Source organism: Dioscorea cayenensis, chromosome 18 (assembly GCF_009730915.1).
Source record: "Dioscorea cayenensis subsp. rotundata cultivar TDr96_F1 chromosome 18, TDr96_F1_v2_PseudoChromosome.rev07_lg8_w22 25.fasta, whole genome shotgun sequence".
Classification (NCBI taxonomy): domain Eukaryota; kingdom Viridiplantae; phylum Streptophyta; class Magnoliopsida; order Dioscoreales; family Dioscoreaceae; genus Dioscorea; species Dioscorea cayenensis.
The window spans coordinates 21,332,757-21,354,003 of NC_052488.1; the positions used below are offsets into that span (position 1 = coordinate 21,332,757).

The 21,247-nt window shown below is 36.4% G+C and overlaps 3 protein-coding genes across 4 annotated transcripts; 1 reads left to right on the top strand and 2 right to left on the bottom strand.

Moving 5' to 3' along the window:
- The first annotated feature begins 6,589 nt into the window (after positions 1-6,589).
- Positions 6,590-12,934, top strand: LOC120282149 (extra-large guanine nucleotide-binding protein 3-like). Of its 2 annotated transcripts, none has more exons than XM_039288902.1 (8): positions 6,590-7,450; positions 8,435-8,572; positions 9,048-9,152; positions 9,333-9,518; positions 10,369-10,546; positions 10,826-11,067; positions 11,750-11,919; positions 12,176-12,270. In XM_039288902.1, the coding sequence occupies exons 1-8, from the start codon at positions 6,686-6,688 to the stop codon at positions 12,177-12,179; spliced, it is 1,788 nt and encodes a 595-aa protein (XP_039144836.1). In that variant the 5' UTR covers positions 6,590-6,685; the 3' UTR covers positions 12,180-12,270. The 2 variants fall into 2 exon arrangements, with proteins under 2 accessions (XP_039144836.1, XP_039144834.1); XM_039288900.1 differs by having other exon boundaries at positions 6,601-7,450; positions 12,201-12,934.
- A 399-nt stretch (positions 12,935-13,333) lies between these two features.
- LOC120282061 (protein TITANIA) lies at positions 13,334-17,300 on the bottom strand. Its single transcript, XM_039288788.1, has 2 exons — positions 15,432-17,300; positions 13,334-14,071 (listed from the first exon to the last, which is right to left on the bottom strand). Exons 1-2 carry the CDS (start codon positions 17,110-17,112, stop codon positions 13,512-13,514), a joined length of 2,241 nt encoding a protein of 746 aa, XP_039144722.1. The 5' UTR covers positions 17,113-17,300; the 3' UTR covers positions 13,334-13,511.
- A 1,403-nt stretch (positions 17,301-18,703) lies between these two features.
- Positions 18,704-20,919, bottom strand: LOC120281857 (zinc finger protein 4-like). The gene is given in 4 exon segments (XM_039288551.1): positions 18,704-19,061; positions 19,063-19,233; positions 19,235-19,608; positions 20,545-20,919. Coding segments are annotated over 3 exon segments (669 nt in total). The 5' UTR covers positions 19,571-19,608; positions 20,545-20,919; the 3' UTR covers positions 18,704-18,899.
- Positions 20,920-21,247: the final 328 nt, after the last annotated feature.

Consider the following 21,247-nt stretch of genomic DNA (forward strand, 5'->3'; position numbering starts at 1 on the left):
ATTTCTCGACCTTATCCCGTTTCCCATTCGTTTCCCCATTTCCACGTAGGAAAAAATTAAACTAAATAAAAATACATTTGCATATGTGGTTGACTCTATGCAGCCCTCATATGTGAAGAAAGCGCGACTGGAAATCTAAGCTGCTACAGCTGAACGCAGTTTGGATTTGTTTAGACAACACCCAAGTTCAGGCGATGAGTCGTTAAGTGAGTAGTGGAAGTGGTGGGAGCGAGCCTGTTGTTTGCTCGTAGTTGTATTTTTTTTCTTTTGTTCCCGGAGGCTGCGCTTCCAGGTTTTTGTTTATTATTATGTTGTGGTCTGTTTCTGTTGTTCAGCCTTTTATTGTTATTGTTTTCTCAATTTTTCACTTTTAGTGGGTTGTTTTTGTTGTTTGGTTTTTCTTTTTTAATGCAGGTGGTTTATTCATATTTTAAAAAAATAAAATAAATAAATTTATCAATTTTTTAGATTTTTAAATTTTATTATAATATATATTTTTACTAGAAAAAATTGCTAAACCACTCTTTTTATCAATATTGGACTGTTGTAACACTTTATTATCATCTAGTCTAGACTGATTGAAAAAAAAAACCAAAATATTAAATTTCATTAATGTTTGCTGACATAACATAAAATTGGATATGAATTTAAATTTTTATCCTAATTTAATATTAGTGTGTAGATTAAATAAGTTTATAAATTTTTGGTCTTTCCGATAAATACTTACCATTGATTATCATGATGAATAAATGTTTTTAGTTCATAGATTAAAATGAATGTGTTTATGTGTTTTGTTGATGATTTTTAAATTTAATGTAAAATTATGATGTGCGTGTTTTAATTTAAATTTTTTAATGATTTTTTTATTTACATGAATTTTCACAAATAATTTTAGTTTAATAGATAACAAATATTTTACAGCAAAAATGAAATAGCAAAGTGTATTAGTTTGATAAAATTATTATTATTTGAAGAGCTTATTTTCTACTTATGTTTGGGACCATCTTATTATTAATTTAATATAAAGTGCTGACATGGCTACTCAATTGGACCAAGAGAGTGACCAATCAGAAATCAAAAAGTATAATCCCAAGGACAATTTGAATCAACCCTTTTCTATCCAAAGTTTTTAGAATTATTTATCACTTTTTTCCTTTCTTTATTTCTAAAAACAATTGATTATCTTAATTAATGAATTGTTTATTTGGAATTTACTTTTTTAATCTTTTATAAATAAAAAAAAAGAAAATCTTCTTTAATATCACGCTTTCTAATATACATCATAATTATTATTTTTTTATTTCCCTAATATGAACTCAAATAAGTAAATATTAGTGTGAGTTATAATTAATTAATCAATGAAAGGATTAACTTTTAGTATCTAGTAATTGGGGGGATTTGAACTTTAATTAAAGGAGTATTTGGAATTGAGAGCTTGGGAGGAGATAAAGTTATCAATCAATCAATGCATGGTTGATTAATTTTTGATAATATTTCTCAAAGTTAATGAAAGATTATGAGCATAAAGATACTTTGTTAAAGTTTGATTATGAGATATAATTAGAGCACATAGTATTAGATTAAGCAGAAAACAATATTCTATATATTGAATTCAATCGAGAATAAAGAGAAAGATGAGAATTTTTTTAATTAAAAAAAACACATTAAAGGGTCCTTTTAATTGATTTCTTAATTGTATGATTGGCATAAAGGTAAAAGCACCGCAATAATTTCATATAATTAGTCATTCTTAAATTCAGCTCTGACGAAATTTGCGCAAAGCTAACATTCATCATCATCATCAACATATATATATATATATATATATTGGAATAAATAAAAATTATACTTATATGCATAACTTTTTTAATTTATATATCTAATGAATAAACCGTAAACACATTAAAAAAAAAAATACATAATATGAACAAGGGTGAGTACATGAAATATGAAAGAATAAACAAAACACATGCCACTGGTGGTCAATAAATCTATTCATGCATAAAGTTATCAAATAAAAATATAATTATTTAAGAGAATAATTTTTGGACTTATCAGTAGGGTGTCTTTTGTATAAAGTGTTTGTATTGAAGCGGAACTAAGATCGAACAAAAACCCATGTAAAATGTGGGTGCATATGTTTATTGAGCTTACTCCACTTTGCACACGTCACTGACTTCTTTTAAATAAAAAGTGCTTATTTTATATATATATTAATGGTTGAACTAAAACAAATTTGCTATTCTTGATTTTTTAAATTGGCATAATAGTTTGGTTTGTTCACACATTTCGTAAAAGAAAACATAATACAGACTTTATTATCAAATTTTTGAGTGAAAAAAAAAACTAATTTAATCCATTTAGATGTTAAAATGAACATTTTTTTTTTTTGTTTTTTGTTTTGATACTGAAAACAAAATAGCCAATCACCTCCATTTCAAACTTTCAAGTGATTTGAGCCAAAAGTTGAGAATAATGATATTATTCGATGTAATTCTTTTTTTTAAATAATGATAATATTAAACTCTTTGAACATATATATATGCATACATATTGAAAACAAAAACCGAACAAACATGCTTCAAATAACTTTTATGGCAAATCTATCCTCTGAAACAATCATCAAGCCCACTCATCTAAAATGTATCAAATGAGTGACTATCATGGCATGCAAACAACCAAAAGATTAGTAGTCATTCCAATGGGTTGTCATATTATATGTGAAGATAAATTGACATTGTTAGCCAAAGGGTTTATAATATAGTGGTATTGATTTTATTACGAAAAATATTAGTGTGGTACAATCAACTCTTGAGTTAAAATCCTGCTGTACATAATAATAATAATAATAATAATAATAATAATAATAAATTCTCAGTTATAAATGTGGGATTATAACTTATACTCCACATTACCGGATAAAGATATAAAAACCAAATATTCAATACTTGACTAGTACACATATCCATGACGGTGTTTATCACGAAACTTATCGCATTTATAATTAAAAACTGTAAATGCAGTTACTAATAACAATTTAAAACATGTTCACATTCAAACTTCAAATAAATCAACACGGTGGAGGATTTTATATGATTTAAAATTGATTTTATGTAGAAAGGAGAACTTTTTATCAAATAACAATTACTATTTTTTTCTTTTTCTTTTTTGAAAATATACAACAAACTCCTCATTAGTTGTTTGATATTGTTTAAGAATGGTATGGTAATGAATTTTTTTCTCTTTTCTTTTAGTTGCTTTCTAACGACCACAAATCTTACTATATTATGAAATAAATTAGCTCTATTTCTTATCAACCACTAGCCCTTGATAGGTGTGTATATACATATATATCAGTTTTTTTTAGAATATAAGACTACTTATTTGACCAAAACATGAATTCAACTATACCCTCATGAAGAAGGAATTATTAACAAAAGAATTAGCATATTAAAGAGAATATATAATTCAAGTTTTCTTCATTTATTTTCATTAAATTTTAATTAATATATAATTAATCATATGAATGTATTTAATTAATTATTAAATTTTTGCCGAGGATACGTGCAATTATATATTCATCTAGCAAATAATTTTGAATCTCTATTTTGATCATGCTATTATTCTGTGTGAACTATGTTATATAGACAGAATTGAATACTTATGTGAAAATTTACATCGTATGTTTTTTTAAAAAATGAAAATAAATAAATTACATTTATTGAAATAAAATTAGATAATATAGAATAAAGAGGTGTAAAAAATGAGAAAGATCAAACAAAATAAGATGGTTTACTAGAAGCGGGGGTGGACAAAACTATGAATAGAAAATAAAAATAACGAACATAAATAAAACACAACGTAAAAAAGGAGCTAGGAGCATACCGGCTGCACTAGCTCCCCATGAGGCTGCCTATTTGTCATAATCACCTAAATCAATGTGGTGTCCCAAGAACTCCAAGTTACACTTGGTTGTCATAGTTGAATCTTCCAATGTAGCTTTTTTTTTGGTATTAGAGACTATGGTAATCTATGATATAAATATATAAATAATTTTAATAATAACTTATGAACATAATGAAAACTTGTCATGCAAAATGCGAGCATTTCTTTCTAACAAAATATTCCTGGTTATATCTCTAGTGAGAAGGTCCCTAGCATCTCTAAGAACGGGAGGGAGCTGGGGCCTCTAAGGGCATATATCTCATGCAGAGAACTTGAGGGTGAGGGCTTTGAAGAACTTGAAAACCTGAGTGAAAAGGTGCTACATGTGGTTAACGGTGGGATAGGGAAAGAGTAAGAGAGAAACCGTGGGCTAGCCCAGCAGTAACTACCATGTAGTGTGTTTAAGAGGTCTCGAGTTCAAGCCTTTCAACTCTCATTGCACTTGGTCTCTTGTGGGAGTTATGTGTGAGAATACCTCTCATCCTCTCTTTCAGGGTTACTTAGCAGGGGTTTATCCCTAGGAGGTCATTCAAGCCACTATGCACTTCCGTACCTGCACGCCATTTGATTTGGTGCTTGTCGCCTTTTGTTAAAAAGTAGGAGGTTAACTGATTCATTTGCCGCCTGCCAGAACACACAAGTAGTTGTGAGGAGCCTATTACATTTCTAGTGCCCATGGTTTTTCATGGTGAGAATATGGTTGTCCCAAGCCAATGAGTTAAAATATTGACTTTTCAAGGACAAGCACCTTTCCATATAGTCTAGGTCATCAGATAAAGAATGCCACCATGGTTAAAGAGTATATATAAAGATTTGATAGTGAATCTACCATTTGCTATCAAACACCACCCTTTGTCATCTCTAGAATAAAGCAATGAAAAGCTTATGTCTACCATTTGCTATCAAACACCACCCTTTGTCGTCTCTACAATAAGGTAATGAAAAGCTTATGTTAAGCCTATCATTGATCATGGAATTGATTGAAATTATGGGTGACTACAACGAAAAGGCCATGTATGGTTCTAAAAGACTGATGCAATGTCTTGAACAACTTATTGCAGAGGTATATGGGTGCTTAATTATTGACCCATATATCAAATCAAAAGAGAGCAGCAACGCTTTCCTGAATGTCTAGGGAGATAGAGGACCTAAACACCCGTAGGCATTTAAAAACTTTGTTAAAAAAAAGGATTTTCTCTTAAGAGGTTGGTAAAAAAGATTCCAATTAGGAGTGTTCTGATAATAGTTGTAATAAAGAATCACTTTGAACACATACTAAGGAATCCCAATCGATAATTTCCAACACTAATTCTTGAGTAAGACAGTGTTAAATTCCTCCGTGTTCAATACCCTCACCCTCTTTACAAATGCACTTCTAATTCACTAAATGAGCTCCAAGTCAGTCAATATCAGGGACAGATCAAAGACAATCCCTCTTGATACAATCAGTTATTTTAATCACCTAACATGGGAGTTTGAAGATAAACATCTAGTATGGTAGAAACAAAAAAAGTAATTTATTAAAATTAATATGCTGCTTTAGGATAAAAATTTAACTTTCTAGGTAGATAGTTTACATCTTACTTTTGTAATCAGACATTTTCAATCTAGGTCGTCTACTCCAAATAGAAACACCCAAATAAATTAGTGGAAGAAGATCGGTAGAATAGTTGAGTCTTTGGGGTCCTCTCCAAACGTGAGAGACAGTAAAAAGATTAAAAAGGATATTACTGGTAAGTCAAGTTATTTAACAATCCCAATGTGGTCCCCACTCCTCAGAAAGAAACAATCAAGAGGTTGTTGGTGTTTGCTGTCATGACATGCGTAGCCTACTCTTATCTTAATCAAGATGGAGTATATGCCTTGGGATTCGCACTGTGCGGGTCTATCATCTGAAACATGGTACACAATTGCTTCCCGTTCCCCGACATGAATGGACGGCTCTGATTGTACCCATACGGATCCCTTCCTTTCAACTGGTCCCACCACAACCCCCATCTCCCACCCTTATTTTTCAAATCAACGGTGATACTCTCAGCCACCTTCTCTTTCAACTGGGCCCCACTCTCCCTCCCAAATCTCCCTCTCATTCGAGTCATCTACACCGCTGGACCAGATTAAGCATATCAGTTTCATCCACCCGGCTGCTTCCCATTCGTCCATCACCTTCATGGTTTCCACTGTTATACTGTTCCGCCAGAGCACTGGAACTCCGAGGAATAAAACTCATCACCTCGTGAAAACAATGCGTCCCCGCGTGCTCACTCTTTTTATTCCTCTTCCCAAGAAAACCCCCGCATTGTCTTCATATTACGCCCTCATTTCTTCGGTTTCTTGGTAAATGTGATGAATAAGTAAGGCTATTTTAGACATTTAACAAGAAAAGCGATTTATTCCATCTCACCTCCCTTTCCTATGCGGCTCTCAAAAGGTTTCGCGGATCTTGATATCCAGTTTTTCAGATCCGGATCCGATCCGATATCGTACTAACAGATCTAAAATCGAATCCGAATTCGCTAACAGAGGCTAATCCAGCAGTGAGTTAACGGGTTCGGATTCTACTCATAAGTTATCAGGGCATCCGATATGGTTCGGATCTAGTCTAGCGATTATGCCCGAATCCGACCCGTTAACGAAAACAGTAACTCCAAGCTTCTCTGACTTCCCCCGAGCTTTCTTTAATGGCGTCTCAGTGTAGTCCTTGATCCCCAAAACCCTAGTTCTTCGCCGGAGCTCTGCCATGGAGACAGCGGCAACGGCAGAGGAGAAGGAGGCCTCGTCTTGGGAGGCTGCGCTCCGGCGAATGCTTCCTCCCGGCGCGCCGCTTCCTGATGAGGACCATCTCGATTACTCCATTGCCCTTGACCTCGATTCTCCTCCGCCTTCCAAGCGGGAAACCCCACCGGAGACTCAACAGGCCTTCGACCCCTCCCCCCGCGCCCCTCGCTTCTCCCGCTTCCGTCTTCCAGACACCCGCTCCAGTCCCCGCCCCTCCTCCGCCGCGCGATCCCCTGGTTCTGACGGCGGCGACGCTTCCTCCCGAGAGATTTCCGTTGAGTCTAACAATGGCCGCTCATCTACTGTGAAGAAAGGCGGCGCCTGTAGCCGGTGCGGTCGAAGCAGCGGTATTTTTAGAGAGAAAGAGGCTTGTTTGGTGTGCGATGCAAGGTTCTGCTCTAATTGCGTGCTGAAAGCCATGGGTTCTATGCCGGAAGGTCGAAAGTGCGTGGGCTGCATCGGCCGTCCGATCGACGAGAGGAAACGGTCGGCGCTCGGGAGGCGCTCTAAGATGTTGAGCAAGCTGTGCACGCCTCTGGAGGTGCGGCAGATGATGAAGGCGGAGCTGGAGTGCGCCGCGAACCAGCTTCGGCCAGAGCAGGTGGTGGTGAATGGGAGAGAATTGAGGCAGGAGGAGCTGGACGAGATTCTTGGATGCCTGGCACCGCCGTCAGGGTTGCGGCCAGGGAGGTATTGGTACGATAAGGACTCCGGTCTTTGGGGGAAGGTGAAGACTACAGTTTACTTATCCTCAAACTACCGCATTTGCATTTTGAAAACTTTGCAACTGGATCGATAGTGATTGAAAATATTGTTTGTTCTTCGTGATAGGTTCTAAAATAGTGATAGTCGTTTGATACTGTATTTAAAGTAGGAGAATATCTCTGTGTTTGTTTTGGGAGTTTGCTTCTGAGTTTTTATTCCCCGTGACTTCCATTAAGGTCTCTGTTCTTAGGCTCTTTTTTTATTTATTTATTTGTTTTTGCTCGGGAAATTTTGGGAAGAACTCACATTCATCTTTTTGCTGGTTATTCTTGTAAATATCAGTTTCTCGGAATAAATGCTCCTGCTTGCTTCTTCTCTGTTAAATAACGAAGGGTTTGCTTGATGTTATGGGGGAAATATGATTTATGAATTATTAGGTATTACCGTTTGCTTGTGAAGTTTTCTTTTTAAAATTTAATTTTCTGATATAGTTATAGGTAGTCTATTTCTCTGATATAGGTTGTCTATTTTGTAATGTTTGCTTGTAGTGTTTTGGTTAAGTCAGTCTTATCGAATTTTGAGAAGCATGCCCGAGTTTTGTGACTCGGTTATTGATAGTGATTGCAATTCTCTTTGACAGACCTTTGGTCTTTCATTTCAATATAACATTCACTACTTCTGTGGGACAATTTTCATTTGTCACTAAATGCAAACTTATATTTGCTTCCCTGGGCTCTAAGGTGGCCTTTCGGGCTATGTCGCTGGCCTTCCTTTCAAATTTGCATTTAAAACTTCTTTGTCACCAAGTCACAGAAAAAATATGCCAGAACTGCAAATTTTTTTCATTTGTTTCCTACAGGGCCTCCTTTACTAGACTTTATTCTTCCTTGCTAACTTAAAGTTTTGATGACAATGGTGAAGCTGAACTCCAATTTCCTTGCATTGCATCCATTTCTCCTGTCATCGTTCTGTCACCTGGCATTCTATAACGCGTTTCTTGTGACAGGAAGGTGAGAAGCCTGATAGAGTCATCAGTTCAAAGTTAAATGTTGGAGGTAAATTAAAGGCTGATGCAAGCAATGGTAACACTCAAGTGTTCATTAATGGCCGTGAAATTACAAAGTTAGAACTTAGAGTGCTTAAGGTAACTAAGCACATTACATTTGGTGCTTGTCCTTGTTTTGATGTTTATTATCATCATGTCGCCTAGCATATAATTAGCTCTTTGTTTGGTCACATTCATGATGCTTAGCTTCAGTTCATGCAACTAAATTGTTGTTGTATAATTGTTTTGTCATCTTGAAAATAACAATTCATCATGGCACTGCCCAACTGGTTGACTGAGTTGCTGATTTTGCTTGCATGGTTTGGTTAAGTTGCAAAATATCTTTCTGGAACTCATTTATTTTAAAAAAAAAACACTTCAGATAACTTAGGAAAAGCCTTAGTTTGATAATTTTCCTCTCATATTGATTAAACTGTGCTTTTCAAGTGGTCATGTCCTTGTTAGTCTATAACTTTATATACAAATTCTTCTTAATCTTTTTGTTGAAACTTGCTTCCTGGAGTTTGTTTAGTTACAGCAATAGACTTACTTGATCCAATAACCTTTTATTCAGTTGGCCAAGGTACAATGCCCAAGAGATACCCATTTCTGGGTTTATGATGATGGTTCTTACGAGGAAGAGGGGCAGAATAACATAAGAGGAAAGATATGGGATAAGGTATTTATTTCCTACTTGATTGATCTATCTATCACCTATGACATCATCACTTCAGGTTAGAAAAAAAAAAAAAATGATTTCTGAATTTTAATTGCTGAGCATATTCAGGTTAGAAAAGAAAAAAAATTGATTTCTAAATTTTAATTGCTGAGCATATACTGTATGGTATTTGCTAGGTAGGCATCAACCCGTCTTATATGTTCATTGTTTTCGTTGCCTACACCCCTTGGACATGCAACTGGACCAAGGGAGGATACATCGATATTTTCAAGTAGGTCAGTGCCAGAGTATTTGGAGCAGAAAAGAGTCCAGAAACTTCTGTTACTCGGTCTACAAGGATCTGGTACCAGCACCGTTTTTAAGCAGGTATAACCAGCTGGTTGTTTCGTATGTAGAATATACATTGTTGTGAGTTCTCTTTTGCTATGTAAATAGTTCTAATATAATGTAATGGGGTTTGTGCTGGAACAACCTTGCGTAACCTCCTGATTTGTATCATAAGCATTCTTGTAGTTATGAATAAATCCGCGCTCCAAGGAAAAATAATTTGCATTAAGCATATTCTGAAAGTTTTCAGGAACCAAATGGGTTAGGATTGCCTATATGTTGTGAATACTTGGTACTTCATTAGTGAGTTTCTTTCTTTGTCTTTGTTAACACTTTTGTTTGTTGCCGCAAGATGCTCTTAGATGCCGCACACCAAAGCACTATGGTAATTTTTACATTAATTCTTATCAGTGTACCTCCAAGCTGGCTTGAAGTCAGTCTTGAAGTCTCAAATCATTAAGTTGGCTTATTGGGGGCACTGCTTTAATAAGTTATGTAAATGACACAAGTTCAAGGTGCAAAGGCATTTAGGACTTCTGGTGATATTGGTACATCTGAATTTAGATTCATTTGTCTCTGAAGATTGGAATCTTCAGCATGCATGGAACTTTACATGCCTTTTGCCTGCACTCTGGGCAATAAGTGCTGTTGCTCGTAAAGTCTATGCTAACTCATTCATAGTTGTTTATTTTGATTTCAAATATCATTTTGTATATGTACCTTATTGAGTATCCTACATATATACAGCAAACATGGTTATTGAATTTTCAAGTTGAAATTAGCTTCCCTATGTAAAAATAGTTTTTTGTCTCATCCTTTCCTGAACTATTTGGGGGTGGTTACTTGTGGTCAGTCATTGATCAATTAAATGATTTTGTCAATCAAACAGGCAAAATTATTATATGGGAACAAGTTCTCCCTGGAAGAAGTGCAGGAAATGAAGCTTATGATTCAAAGCAACATGTACAGATATCTTAGCATATTGCTTGAAGGTCGCGAGCAATTTGAAGATGAGGCTTTGCATTTGAAGCTCAATTTGCACAAGGAGAACTCTACCCCAGATACAGGCAAGAATCTGATCCATTGTGAAAATTATTAAGCTGCATATATACTTATTGGTCCTTCCGCATGTCTATTTTGGGCATTTCTAAAACCAACCAGTTATCAAATATTCATCTTCTGCCACTCTTTGGTTCACATTTATTGTCATATAAGATGAATTGGTGTACCCATTTGAATTATCTGATATCTACTGATGATGGTATCACAAGTACTGATATTTTGCATATAGTAGTTAAAGTTTTTGTACTAAGACATTAATTAGTTCTTAAATTTAAATTCATTAGAAGGTGGGAACAAGGAAAATAAAGCCTGTGCCTACTCACTCAACCAAAGGTTAAAACATTTTTCTGACTGGCTGCTTGAGATAATGGCGATGGGAGACCTGGATGCCTTTTTCCCTGCTGCAACACGTGAGTATGCCCCTGTTGTGGATGAGGTTTGGAAGGATCCTGCTATTCAAGAGACATACAAGAGAAGGAATGAGTTGCACTCTCTTCCTGATGTTGCAGATTATTTTCTTAACCGGGTAAGGCTTTAATTGAGTTAGGAGAATATACTCCATTATAACCTTAAATTCCCATCTATTGTTGCTGATCATAACTTTGCGGTGCATGACTAGATTTCTGCATGATTTCTTTTTTTTTTTTCCTTCAGATTGCTATCTTAAGCTCAGAGAACTATTTTAACTGCTGCTTCTTTATGTATGCTTGAAGTTTCTTTGACAGTAATTGCTCTTAAATATTATCGACATGTTAGTGTCCAAAGGAATGCAAAGATAATCACTGTAAGAAGTAATTTCTTCCAAAGAAATTTTTTTGCTTTTACCTTGTGATAATTACGAATGGGTTCCTTTTCTTCTTGTTTAATAGGCACATAAACACTAAATGGATGTATCCTATTTGCCAATGTTGCTTTCAAGAGAATTGATAACATAATTGGTGTTTCCTTAAAACTACCATTCACTTGGATACTATTAGCATACATGCCAAAAGTTGAGATTGTGAGCCATCACTAAGTTGAGTGTGTCTTTCTTCAAAAGTCATGAATCTTTTTATCTGCTAGCTACACTCACATTCAATGTTTTATGTATCTTGTGTAAACTATATTCTAATCTCAAAATTTGTATACCAAACAAAGACCAAGCAACTCCATTTCTGCACCTAATTTGACTTTGAAGTTGTGAGATGCTTACATGTTTACAACTGCAGGCTATTGAAATATCAAGCAATGAGTATGAACCTTCCGAGAGAGATATCTTATATGCTGAAGGAGTCACCCAGTACAATGGACTGGCCTTCGTTGACTTCTCATTGGACGACCGCAGTGCAATATCTGAGTCATACTCTGAAAGTTTAGACTGCCAACCATCCTTGACAAGGTAGGCAGTATTCTTTTATTTTCCTATCAGCAAATTTCAATTGGAGAACATAGGTGTTTGTCATAATAGTCCCCACCCTTAATAGACACCACCTGATTCCACGGATAACCCCTTTTACATGCTATGCACTCATCAGCCTCTGACACAATTCTTTTCTAGTTTGGTTCTTAACTAAGGCTATAATATTTTTGCATTTAATTGGTGCCCGACCTGGTCATCAATGAAGTATGTTGAATATGTACGCTTGCTGCAACAGATAGTTCATCTTCTCTTTAATCCAGATACCAACTGATCCGGGTAAATTCAAAAGGATTGGGCGAAGGATGCAAATGGCTGGAAATGTTTGAGGATGTTCGTGCCATCATCTTTTGTGTTTCCCTTGGTGATTACGATCAAATGTGGGCTAAAGACCATGGATCCCTCCAGAACAAGATGATGGCTAGCAGAGAACTCTTTGAAAGCGTGGTAAAACATCCTTCTTTCCGAGACATCCCGTTTGTACTTCTCTTAAACAAGTACGACGTATTTGAAGAGAAAATCAACAAGGTACCTCTAACTGTATGTGAGTGGTTCTTCGACTTCAGCCCTGTGAAGCCCCATAACATCAGTCAGTCACTTGCCAGTCAGGCCTACTATTACATTGCCGTGAAATTTAAAGATCTGCATGCATCCATTAGCAACAAGAAGCTGTTTGTGTTTCAGACAAAGGCCAGGGAGCGTGCCACGGTTGACGATGCATTCAAGTACATAAAGGAGGTAGTGAAATGGGATGATGCAAAGGATGATGATGCTTATGGGTTCGTAGATGAGTCATTCTACACCACTGAAGTTAGCGCCTCTCCATACAAATGGAAGGAAGGATGACTTGTTCTTTTTTACATAATTATGTCCAGTTGAGTGTTGTTAATGTTTGTTAGCTCAAGTCAATATGGGAAATATTGGATGGAGTGGCTCCTTTCCTCTGTAATGGTTAACAAAAAACGAAGGAATGAAGGTTCTCATCTCATTGAGTGAATGTTTTCATTAATGCATTGTTTTGTGTATAGTTTGCAAATTTATCAACAGTTGTCTAGTGGGGATAATGCTTTTGGTATTAAATTTAATGCACATGGTTGCTTATGATGTCTGTATCACACGCATTCCTTTTTGTTTTACATGATAGTGCAGTACACATGTTCCATGTATCTCTTGTCAGCAAATTATTAATCATATCTTGTTTATGCAAGTCACAGAGTGCGTTTGTACTGCCCACTGACCCCAGATTTTTTTTGCATGAGTGCATCATTGTTCCACCATTCAAAAAAATAAAGAATAAGGTTCTAGACATTTGGTTTCAGACATAGGTCCACAACCTTTGCCATAACTGCAAATTAATGCGTATTTCTTGTCTAATATAATGAATAACAAGTTCAGATGAAGATGCAGAAATGTTCTTAAATCATGTCTGGTAGCATATCCAAGAAAAGTCACAATAATTATAATTCCTATAGCACATAGTTTCACATTAAAGTTTATAGCGTCTCAAACCAAAATATACATGAAGGAAATCTAAATTTAACACCAAACACGGTGACACGGAATAGCATCAAATACTATACCCATTGTTTCTTTGTAGCTTCCATTCTCTCTAACAAACCGGCAATCTCAGCTTGCATTCGCCTCTTCATGTTGTGGAAATCACAGTTAGAGTTCTCAAGGAACTTGAATTCCTCAAGCTTTTTCCTGCGCCGTTCCTCAGTCTCTTGCAGGCATAGTTTCGCGAGCTTGCTTGCATACTCCTCTTCCAGTTTTAGTGTCTTGGCACGGATAATTTGGCGGTAGTTCTCCACCTCCCTCTTTGCATCATCTGCGAGCCTTTGGAAGAGCTTGGCCTCTGCCTCCTTGAACCTGATAATGCTCTCAATGCTTTGAAACCCTTCCGCTTCCTTGGGTTGGCCGAAATGTTGATCATGTAATGGGGGTTTTATATCTGGTTTGCATGGATCAATTGTCGTGTCTATAACGAAGTTGGCTGGTTTTAGGTTGAAAGTGGGTTTCTGAGGAATAGATGCAGCTAGTGGTGTGAGAGGGAGAGGTTCATTGCACTGAACAGGTTGAGCTGTGAGAATGCTTTTGTGAGAACTCCCAGAAACAGATAAATCGGCAACACCATCTGCAAAGCAGAATTCACCAACAGTAAGATTAGCAACAAATTTTGCTGATATAAAAATACTGGTCAAGATAAATTCTGGGATATGAATTTAGAAAACAATCCATAGAAACAATTTCATGAATCAGCATGAGGAACTGGCCAGGATCACTCGCTCAGTTATGCACAAGTCAAAATAACAATGAACCAAATCCCATACTAAAAGACCAGCCTAAAATAATAAGTTAATCCAAAATGAATGAGAGGATACACTAGCTGCATTGTAAGTTGACAAGTAAAATTTAACAAATCACGAAAAATTAAAATGACTGTCCAAGCAGTTGTTTAATATCAAGAATAAAAGTACACTACTATTAGGCAACCAGGGAAGTTGGGGAAACACATTAAAAATTCAGAGGTATACATAAATGTTTGTGTATCACCAATAAATGTTTGTGTATCACCTTAGAAACCATAAAAAAACTTCCAACAAATCATGGAAAACATTGGTCACAAAATATCAAGCAGAATATCAAGAGATCTATGCAACAAGCATAAGACTTCATCTGTCATGTACCTCTATAAGATCTGAGTAAAACATTGGCAGGAAGGGCCAGAACTAATAACGGAAACATGAAATATTAGTAGAAACTCAAATCTTTAACTGAAGTAAAATTGACGATGCATTATTATTAAAGAAGGAAGCAGCTAAAGCTTCAATAACTTAAATTTAATTTTTCGATGCACAAAGACAAATATCACATCTACACATGCAAAGAAAAACTAACATTGGTCATTAGAGAATGAAAACATCAAACCAGGAGAGGACAAACATAGATAGAGGTACTATACAACTACCCCCATTAATTTTCAAGTGTTAACACAAAATCCCAATTTCTACAATCGTGTACTATACAACTACCCCCATTAATTTTCAAGTGTTAACACAAAATCCCAATTTCTACAATCGTAGCACAAGACAAACTGCTATCATCATGGTGACATTTTCCCTTACAGTGAAAAACCGGTCTCAACCTCAGGTCAATCAAACCCAAAAGGTTCAAGTATCTAATTTGCCCACGAGTCATATGGTAAATGTAAACTGCATGAAAATCAGACAATGATGGTCAAGGCGTGTTGTCCCTATATAGTTACCACCATTCATCATGAAATCAAATATACTTTGAATATCCATTAAAATATTTGCACATTCTTTACATAAGGAGGATCTGCGTAGATGTTTATATTTAAGAAGATGGTTGTAAACAGACTGAATGCCAGAGGAGAATTTGCTAAAATCTGTACATAAAACCAATATGAGAACAAAGAAACTAAAGCAGCTAAAATCTGTAAATAAAACCAACATGAGAACAAAGTAACTTACACTTGAAAAACTGCAGGATGCTGTTACATGCATCTAAAGGAGAAATACGTTTCTTGCTGAGTGATGTTAGCATCTCTTCCGCCTTGCCATGCAACTCCTTACCTTCAAGATCTGCACTTCCATGAAAGATCTTCCTCACACAGTCAAGCTCCTTTATCAGTGTGTCAAGATCCCAATCTTTGGCACAGCAATTAAAGACTTCTTTGACAAATCCAAACATATCCGAAGCATGCCCACATCCAAGACAATGGAAATGCATAGTTCCACCAGCTGCATTCAAGCTGGTCCCTGGCCTAATCAAGTTCTTCTGAATTCCACAAACAGCATGGCACCAATGAGAACAAACATCACATCCAACCCAACTGCAAGTATTGGAAGCACAGTCAAATTTCAAACAGATGGGGCACATGCATGCACTACAGAATCCCTTCTGAGTAGAACAGATCTTGCAGTCACAGTCATCAACCGGGAGTGCGTTCTGGCAGTTCAAATTCCTACATCTCACTAGCAAGAAAATCTCCACCAGTTGCTCAGTTGAAATTTGTTTCTTCAAAGACAGAAACTCCACAGAACCTGTCTTTATTGCAACCAGAACTTCAAGCTGCACCTTGTGGGACTTTGAAAGAGTCTCCAATGTGAGATCTGATCTCCTCTCAAGCCTCCTTTGAAGACTAGCAAACTCATCCTTCTTTTCAGCCGCATCCATCATACTCCTCAAACACTCCTTGACAGCTTCCAAGGACTCACTTGCAATCTCCTGCAGCATCTGTGCCATGATAGGGACTGGCTCTGTGGCAATCTCCAACAACATCATACTAGGCCGTGTCACCATCACATTCCCATTCTTCACACTCCCATTCCTCCCATTATCCAGAGTCACAACCACATTGCTCTTCACATTTTTTGCAGGCAATTCGGATGGAAAGAGTGAATGGTTCTCTGAACTATTTGCTCTATACAAACTATTGTTGTTTGAGAAAGTAATGGTATTGCCATCATTGACAGGTCTGAACTTACTATGCACAGAGCCATTAGTCCCTTCTCCCCCACAATACCATATGTGGCTGTTGTCATAATTCTCAGTCGAATTACGAGTGAGAGAGCAACTAGGGTTGTGTGAAAACGGCACTGATTGGGAATACGACATGGAGAGACCAAAATCATCAGAATTTGTCGTCCAGGTATTATTGCTATAGCTTTTCTTTGGCGGCAGAGGATTCAAATTGCTAGTATTGGCGTTATTCGCAGAAGGATTAGACGAATTCAGGGACAGCGAGAGGTTCAGGCTCTCAATCTTACCCTTCTTCTCTCGGCCATCACCATCAACACCATCATCAATCTCTCGCTTCGCAGGCGTCTTGGAACCCATCCCATTCAGCTGGAGAAAATCCCTCTCGACCCATTTGGGCTCATCACCAGGCTGCGGCAGATCCGGGACGATCTCCTTCCCTTTGGATCTCGATTTCTCAACAGAAATCAAGAAATCGGAACCCATTTGCTCCTTTTCCTTAGGGTTTTCACACAGGTAGCTGAGCGTGAGCTCAGAGTTACCAGGTTTCAAGATTTTCGAAGACATTCCATCAAAAACATCAACTTTTTGAGCAGGAGTTTCACGATCGGGTGATTTAGGGATGGATTGATGTCGCGAAAGATCCATCATAGAATCCGGGTCCAAAAACATGGTTGCAAAGCGGAGGAAAATGCAGAAACCAAAGGGATAACGAATAATACCTGATGATCAAGGTCTCAATCGAGGGATTCGGAGCTTTTACGGTTAGGGTTTCAAAACCCTCAGCCTCTCTCCTTCTGGAGTTCTTAGAGCTCCATTTGGTCAGCGACGCCAACGTTGCTCTTCTTTCTTTTCCGTTTATCTATGTTCGCAGTGCTGCGTGTGATCGCACGAGGATTAGTTTAGACAAACGTCAACCTTGGACGTGGTACATCATTAGTGGCTGGCACCAGCACACCGTGATAAACATAGAAAAGACGATTCGGTTCCACGTGTTACCCTTCGCGAGTGGAGGATAAGGTGGACTGACGGTGTTGGCCTTCTGGGGTTTTGATTCTTTTGTTCCTGCGGAATACTTTTGGACTAGCATATTCTTGTGAAAGGAATTATTATTTTATTTTAAAAATAATTTGTTTGATAAAATAAAAAATAATTAAATTTTCACTTTTTTTAAAAAATAACCTCAACTTACCTCAATTTATTATTAACTCAATTTTAACAATGTTGCAGTGGTCTTTTGAAAATTAATCCATAATTTCAGTATTATTTATTATTACTGTTTATTTTTAAAATAAAAAAATATGATCATAGGAAATGAGATGTTATTATACTGTAATAATTAATTTTATGAGATGAAATACAAAATTGTAAATAGTATTCACATGTTTGTCCAAATTGAGTAAAAAAATTGACGATATACCAATAGTATTTGAGTCAATTGGTACCGGATTATTTGTATAAAGCACAAATTGAGAGCACGGGGTGGCGTTGAGCTTTGCTCCACACATATGCATTTTTTTGATTAAGCACTTGTCGTCTTTTTTTTTTAAAAAAAAATTGACAATATTTATAATTTGTTTGTTAGTGAAAAATTATATTTTATTTAATTGATTTTCCATGTTAAGTTTTCTAGTAAGCAATTTAGTGAAATTATATGTAGATTTAACCATTTAAGATGGGTAGAAATTTAAAATAGATTTTTTTCTTTTTTGTTGCAGGAACACGTTAATTAGGATGATCTCGAGTTTAGAGTAACAGAGAACGCGGAAAGAAAATGTCTGAATAAATTAAGGATGGCGCATTCGTTGACTTTCTCAAAAGACAGTGCGGCACGAAGAAGAGATCCATCAGACGTCTGCTGCCAAACACGAAACACGAAACAACGGGTCTTACAAACTTACACGTGGCATACTAAACGAGTTACCCATATTCATTGCCAAAAAACCTCGTTGTATATATATATATTCATATATATAAATCTAGCATTAAAAACAAAAATTTTAATTTATTTTCCTTAGAATTTGTGAGACCGAGTTTGCAAACCTCCAAAAAGCATCAATAAATCAAGAAATTCTTTCAGACTTATCTCTGACAAGGATTGTCTAATCATATGTCATATATATAGTTTTTAGATTGAATTAAACTCAATGTATCTTAATTTCAGCATGAATCTTGTTTCATGATATTAATGCAGAAAAATCCAAGCAAAATTTATCAAGCAATCGCAATCAATGAATCAAAACATACAATACATAATTCATACTCAAGAAAGTATGGCAAAATGATTAAAAGCAAACAAAGTATCCAAATTACCAACAAACCGAAACAAAGTGAGAAAAAGAGCTCACTGCAATGCAATGCAATGCCTCAATATACACATAAATTTAAGCCATTTGCCGCGACGATTGATTTACCCGCAATCCAATCTTCGATACGTTGTTATTATTATTATTGTTATTTTATAGCTTCAATGTAAGATCAGGTTCCTCCTGAGGAATTGAGTCCATAGGAACATAATTGACACTTGAATTGCCGATGATTTCGAAGCCTGATGCAGAAACTGGTCTGAAACTTCTAGGCCAATACAAGTCCAATTCATCATCCTCCATGAACATTGGGCATTGGCCCGAGCAATCCTCGGTCTGATCTTGAGCTACCTCGGCTATCTTGACTCTGAAACATGCCCTGATGCATTGACGAATGCGCTTTAATCCCCAATGCATGTAATGCAGAGCCATGGAGCGGTAACGAAGCCATGCTAGCATAGGCATCAGGGAACGTGCTCATTCTCAAATGCTCGTTTCGCTAATGATCGTTCTCTTTTGTGTGCATTTTGATGGCCACCCAGTGCTTGTGAGCTGAAGAATTTGCGCTGGCAGTAGTTGCAGGAAAAGACTCTTGCCGGGACCGAAATGTCGCCAGGGTGATGATGTTCAGTGCTGCTCTCACTTGTTGCTGATACATCTGAGTTTATAGTCAGTGTCAAGTTGAGGGAGACCGGTTGCGCAGAGATAGTATCGGCATCCTTGGATATAAAGGGGGAGGATTCTTGAATTGATAAGTTAGAAGCAACTTGGCTACTGACTTCTTCTGATGCATCTTCGATCGCTTCTCGATCTGATGTGTTCATTTCTAAATGCTCTGATTGTCTAACACAAGTGTTTCCGGCTGCGTCGAAAGTAAAATTAAATTTAGTACACACAAACAAGGATTCATGCTGTATCAAATATTATTGATGGATATGAACCAAATGTTGTAGAATGAGAATAATTTCTATCGAGTAATCACACTGATAGTTTGAAACAAACATAACAGGTGCACAATATAATCATTGAAAAGAAAGAATTATGACCATTTCATTTTGATTGATATTTATGCAACAATTTTTTTCGAGTATTTTCTTTTTATTTTCTCCAAACACGGAATTGGTGTATGGAAAATTATAGAAGGGATGAATGATCAGTATTATTTCTGCACTTGGAAAATGTCAGTGATTGTTACAATATTGAAGATCCCTTTAAAAAAGAAAAGAAAAAGAAAAAAACATTGATTCAGAAATTGAAACAAGAACATCAGAAACACTAAATATCTCAAATCACATCTTCAGCAGCATTCTGTAAGAAATCTTTGGTTATATGATGATGATGATGATGATGATGATGATTTTCTAAAGTTTTGTCTAAAAACATCTGCAAATCACTCTGCTGAATTGCAATTGTATGTTGGAGCTAACTTTACCAAAAATTTTGCAAGTGCAAAGGAACAACAAATCAAAGTTTAAGAAGAACAATGAAAGAGCCAAACCCAAAAGGGAATTTTTCTTTTTCATCAAAATCTAAGACAAGCCTGAAGAACAAACACAATTAGACACAAAGATCCCAAAATTCAGCCTTTCATTTACCTTTGAATAAGGCAAAAGAAAAACCAGCAGCACCACAAATCAAACAAGAACCAAACACCAACTCTGATACATGATTATGCAAGATCATCAAAACAAGAACCAAAATTGAATCCAAAACATGTTGCAAGATCTGAGATAAAACCATACATACATACAAACAAACAAACAAATAAACAAACAAACAAACAAACACATACACATACCAAACCAACCAACTATGAAACCAGAGAAGACAGCAGCAGCAGCAGCACCACCATTGTTCCCCAAACTAAAGAAGAGAAAAAGAGAAAAAGGTCTACTTCCAGTGTTCCTTAAAACTCCTGTTGGTAAGGTGGTTGTGAGATAGTGTAGTACTAGTACAACCAAGTGATATGTTGGATCATGGAAAGCAGGGGTTGGAGTGACTGTGGGTGGGTAAGGGTCAGAGGTGGCAAGGAAAGAAAAGAGTATGGGATGGACAGATAGAATTAAGAAAAGGATATGTCACTGTATGTTCATTTCCTGTTCATTTCTTGGTGGGGAAAAAGTGGACAGTCTCTTTAAATGACCAAGATACTCTTCTTCACTGTCACCACTACAACAAAGAGAGATACTCCATTCTCCACTCTATACATATATAAATATTTATCTACATCTATCTATATCACTATACATATATATATATTTATATGCATGAAAAGAGGGAGTTAGAGTCCCTATACAGGGACCAGAGAAAAAAAGGAGGAAGAGAGGAAGGGGGACCATTGAATGATATGGTGAGCACAGGCATAATGAAAAGCAGAGTGAGGGAGAGAGAGTCAGAGTGAGTCACCCATCATGCATGTTTGCATTCACTTCTCCTTGTCCTTTGCTCCAACATGCAGCCTGCATTCAAGGTGAGTTTCTTCTTGTACTTCCTTTAAGGTG

What these genes read in the sequence shown, in the direction of transcription:
- LOC120282061 (XM_039288788.1), bottom strand. Translation starts at nt 17,112, where the DNA reads ATGTTTTTGGACCCGGATTCTATGATGGATCTTTCGCGACATCAATCC. An exon ending in CATCCTGCAGTTTTTCAAGT is followed by an intron (nt 14,072 to 15,431) that starts GTAAGTTACTTT and finishes TCTGCTTTGCAG; the next exon opens with ATGGTGTTGCCGATTTATCT.
- LOC120282149 (XM_039288900.1), top strand. Translation starts at nt 6,686, where the DNA reads ATGGAGACAGCGGCAACGGCAGAGGAGAAGGAGGCCTCGTCTTGGGAG. An exon ending in CCAGCACCGTTTTTAAGCAG is followed by an intron (nt 9,519 to 10,368) that starts GTATAACCAGCT and finishes TCAATCAAACAG; the next exon opens with GCAAAATTATTATATGGGAA. An exon ending in CAGATTATTTTCTTAACCGG is followed by an intron (nt 11,068 to 11,749) that starts GTAAGGCTTTAA and finishes TTACAACTGCAG; the next exon opens with GCTATTGAAATATCAAGCAA.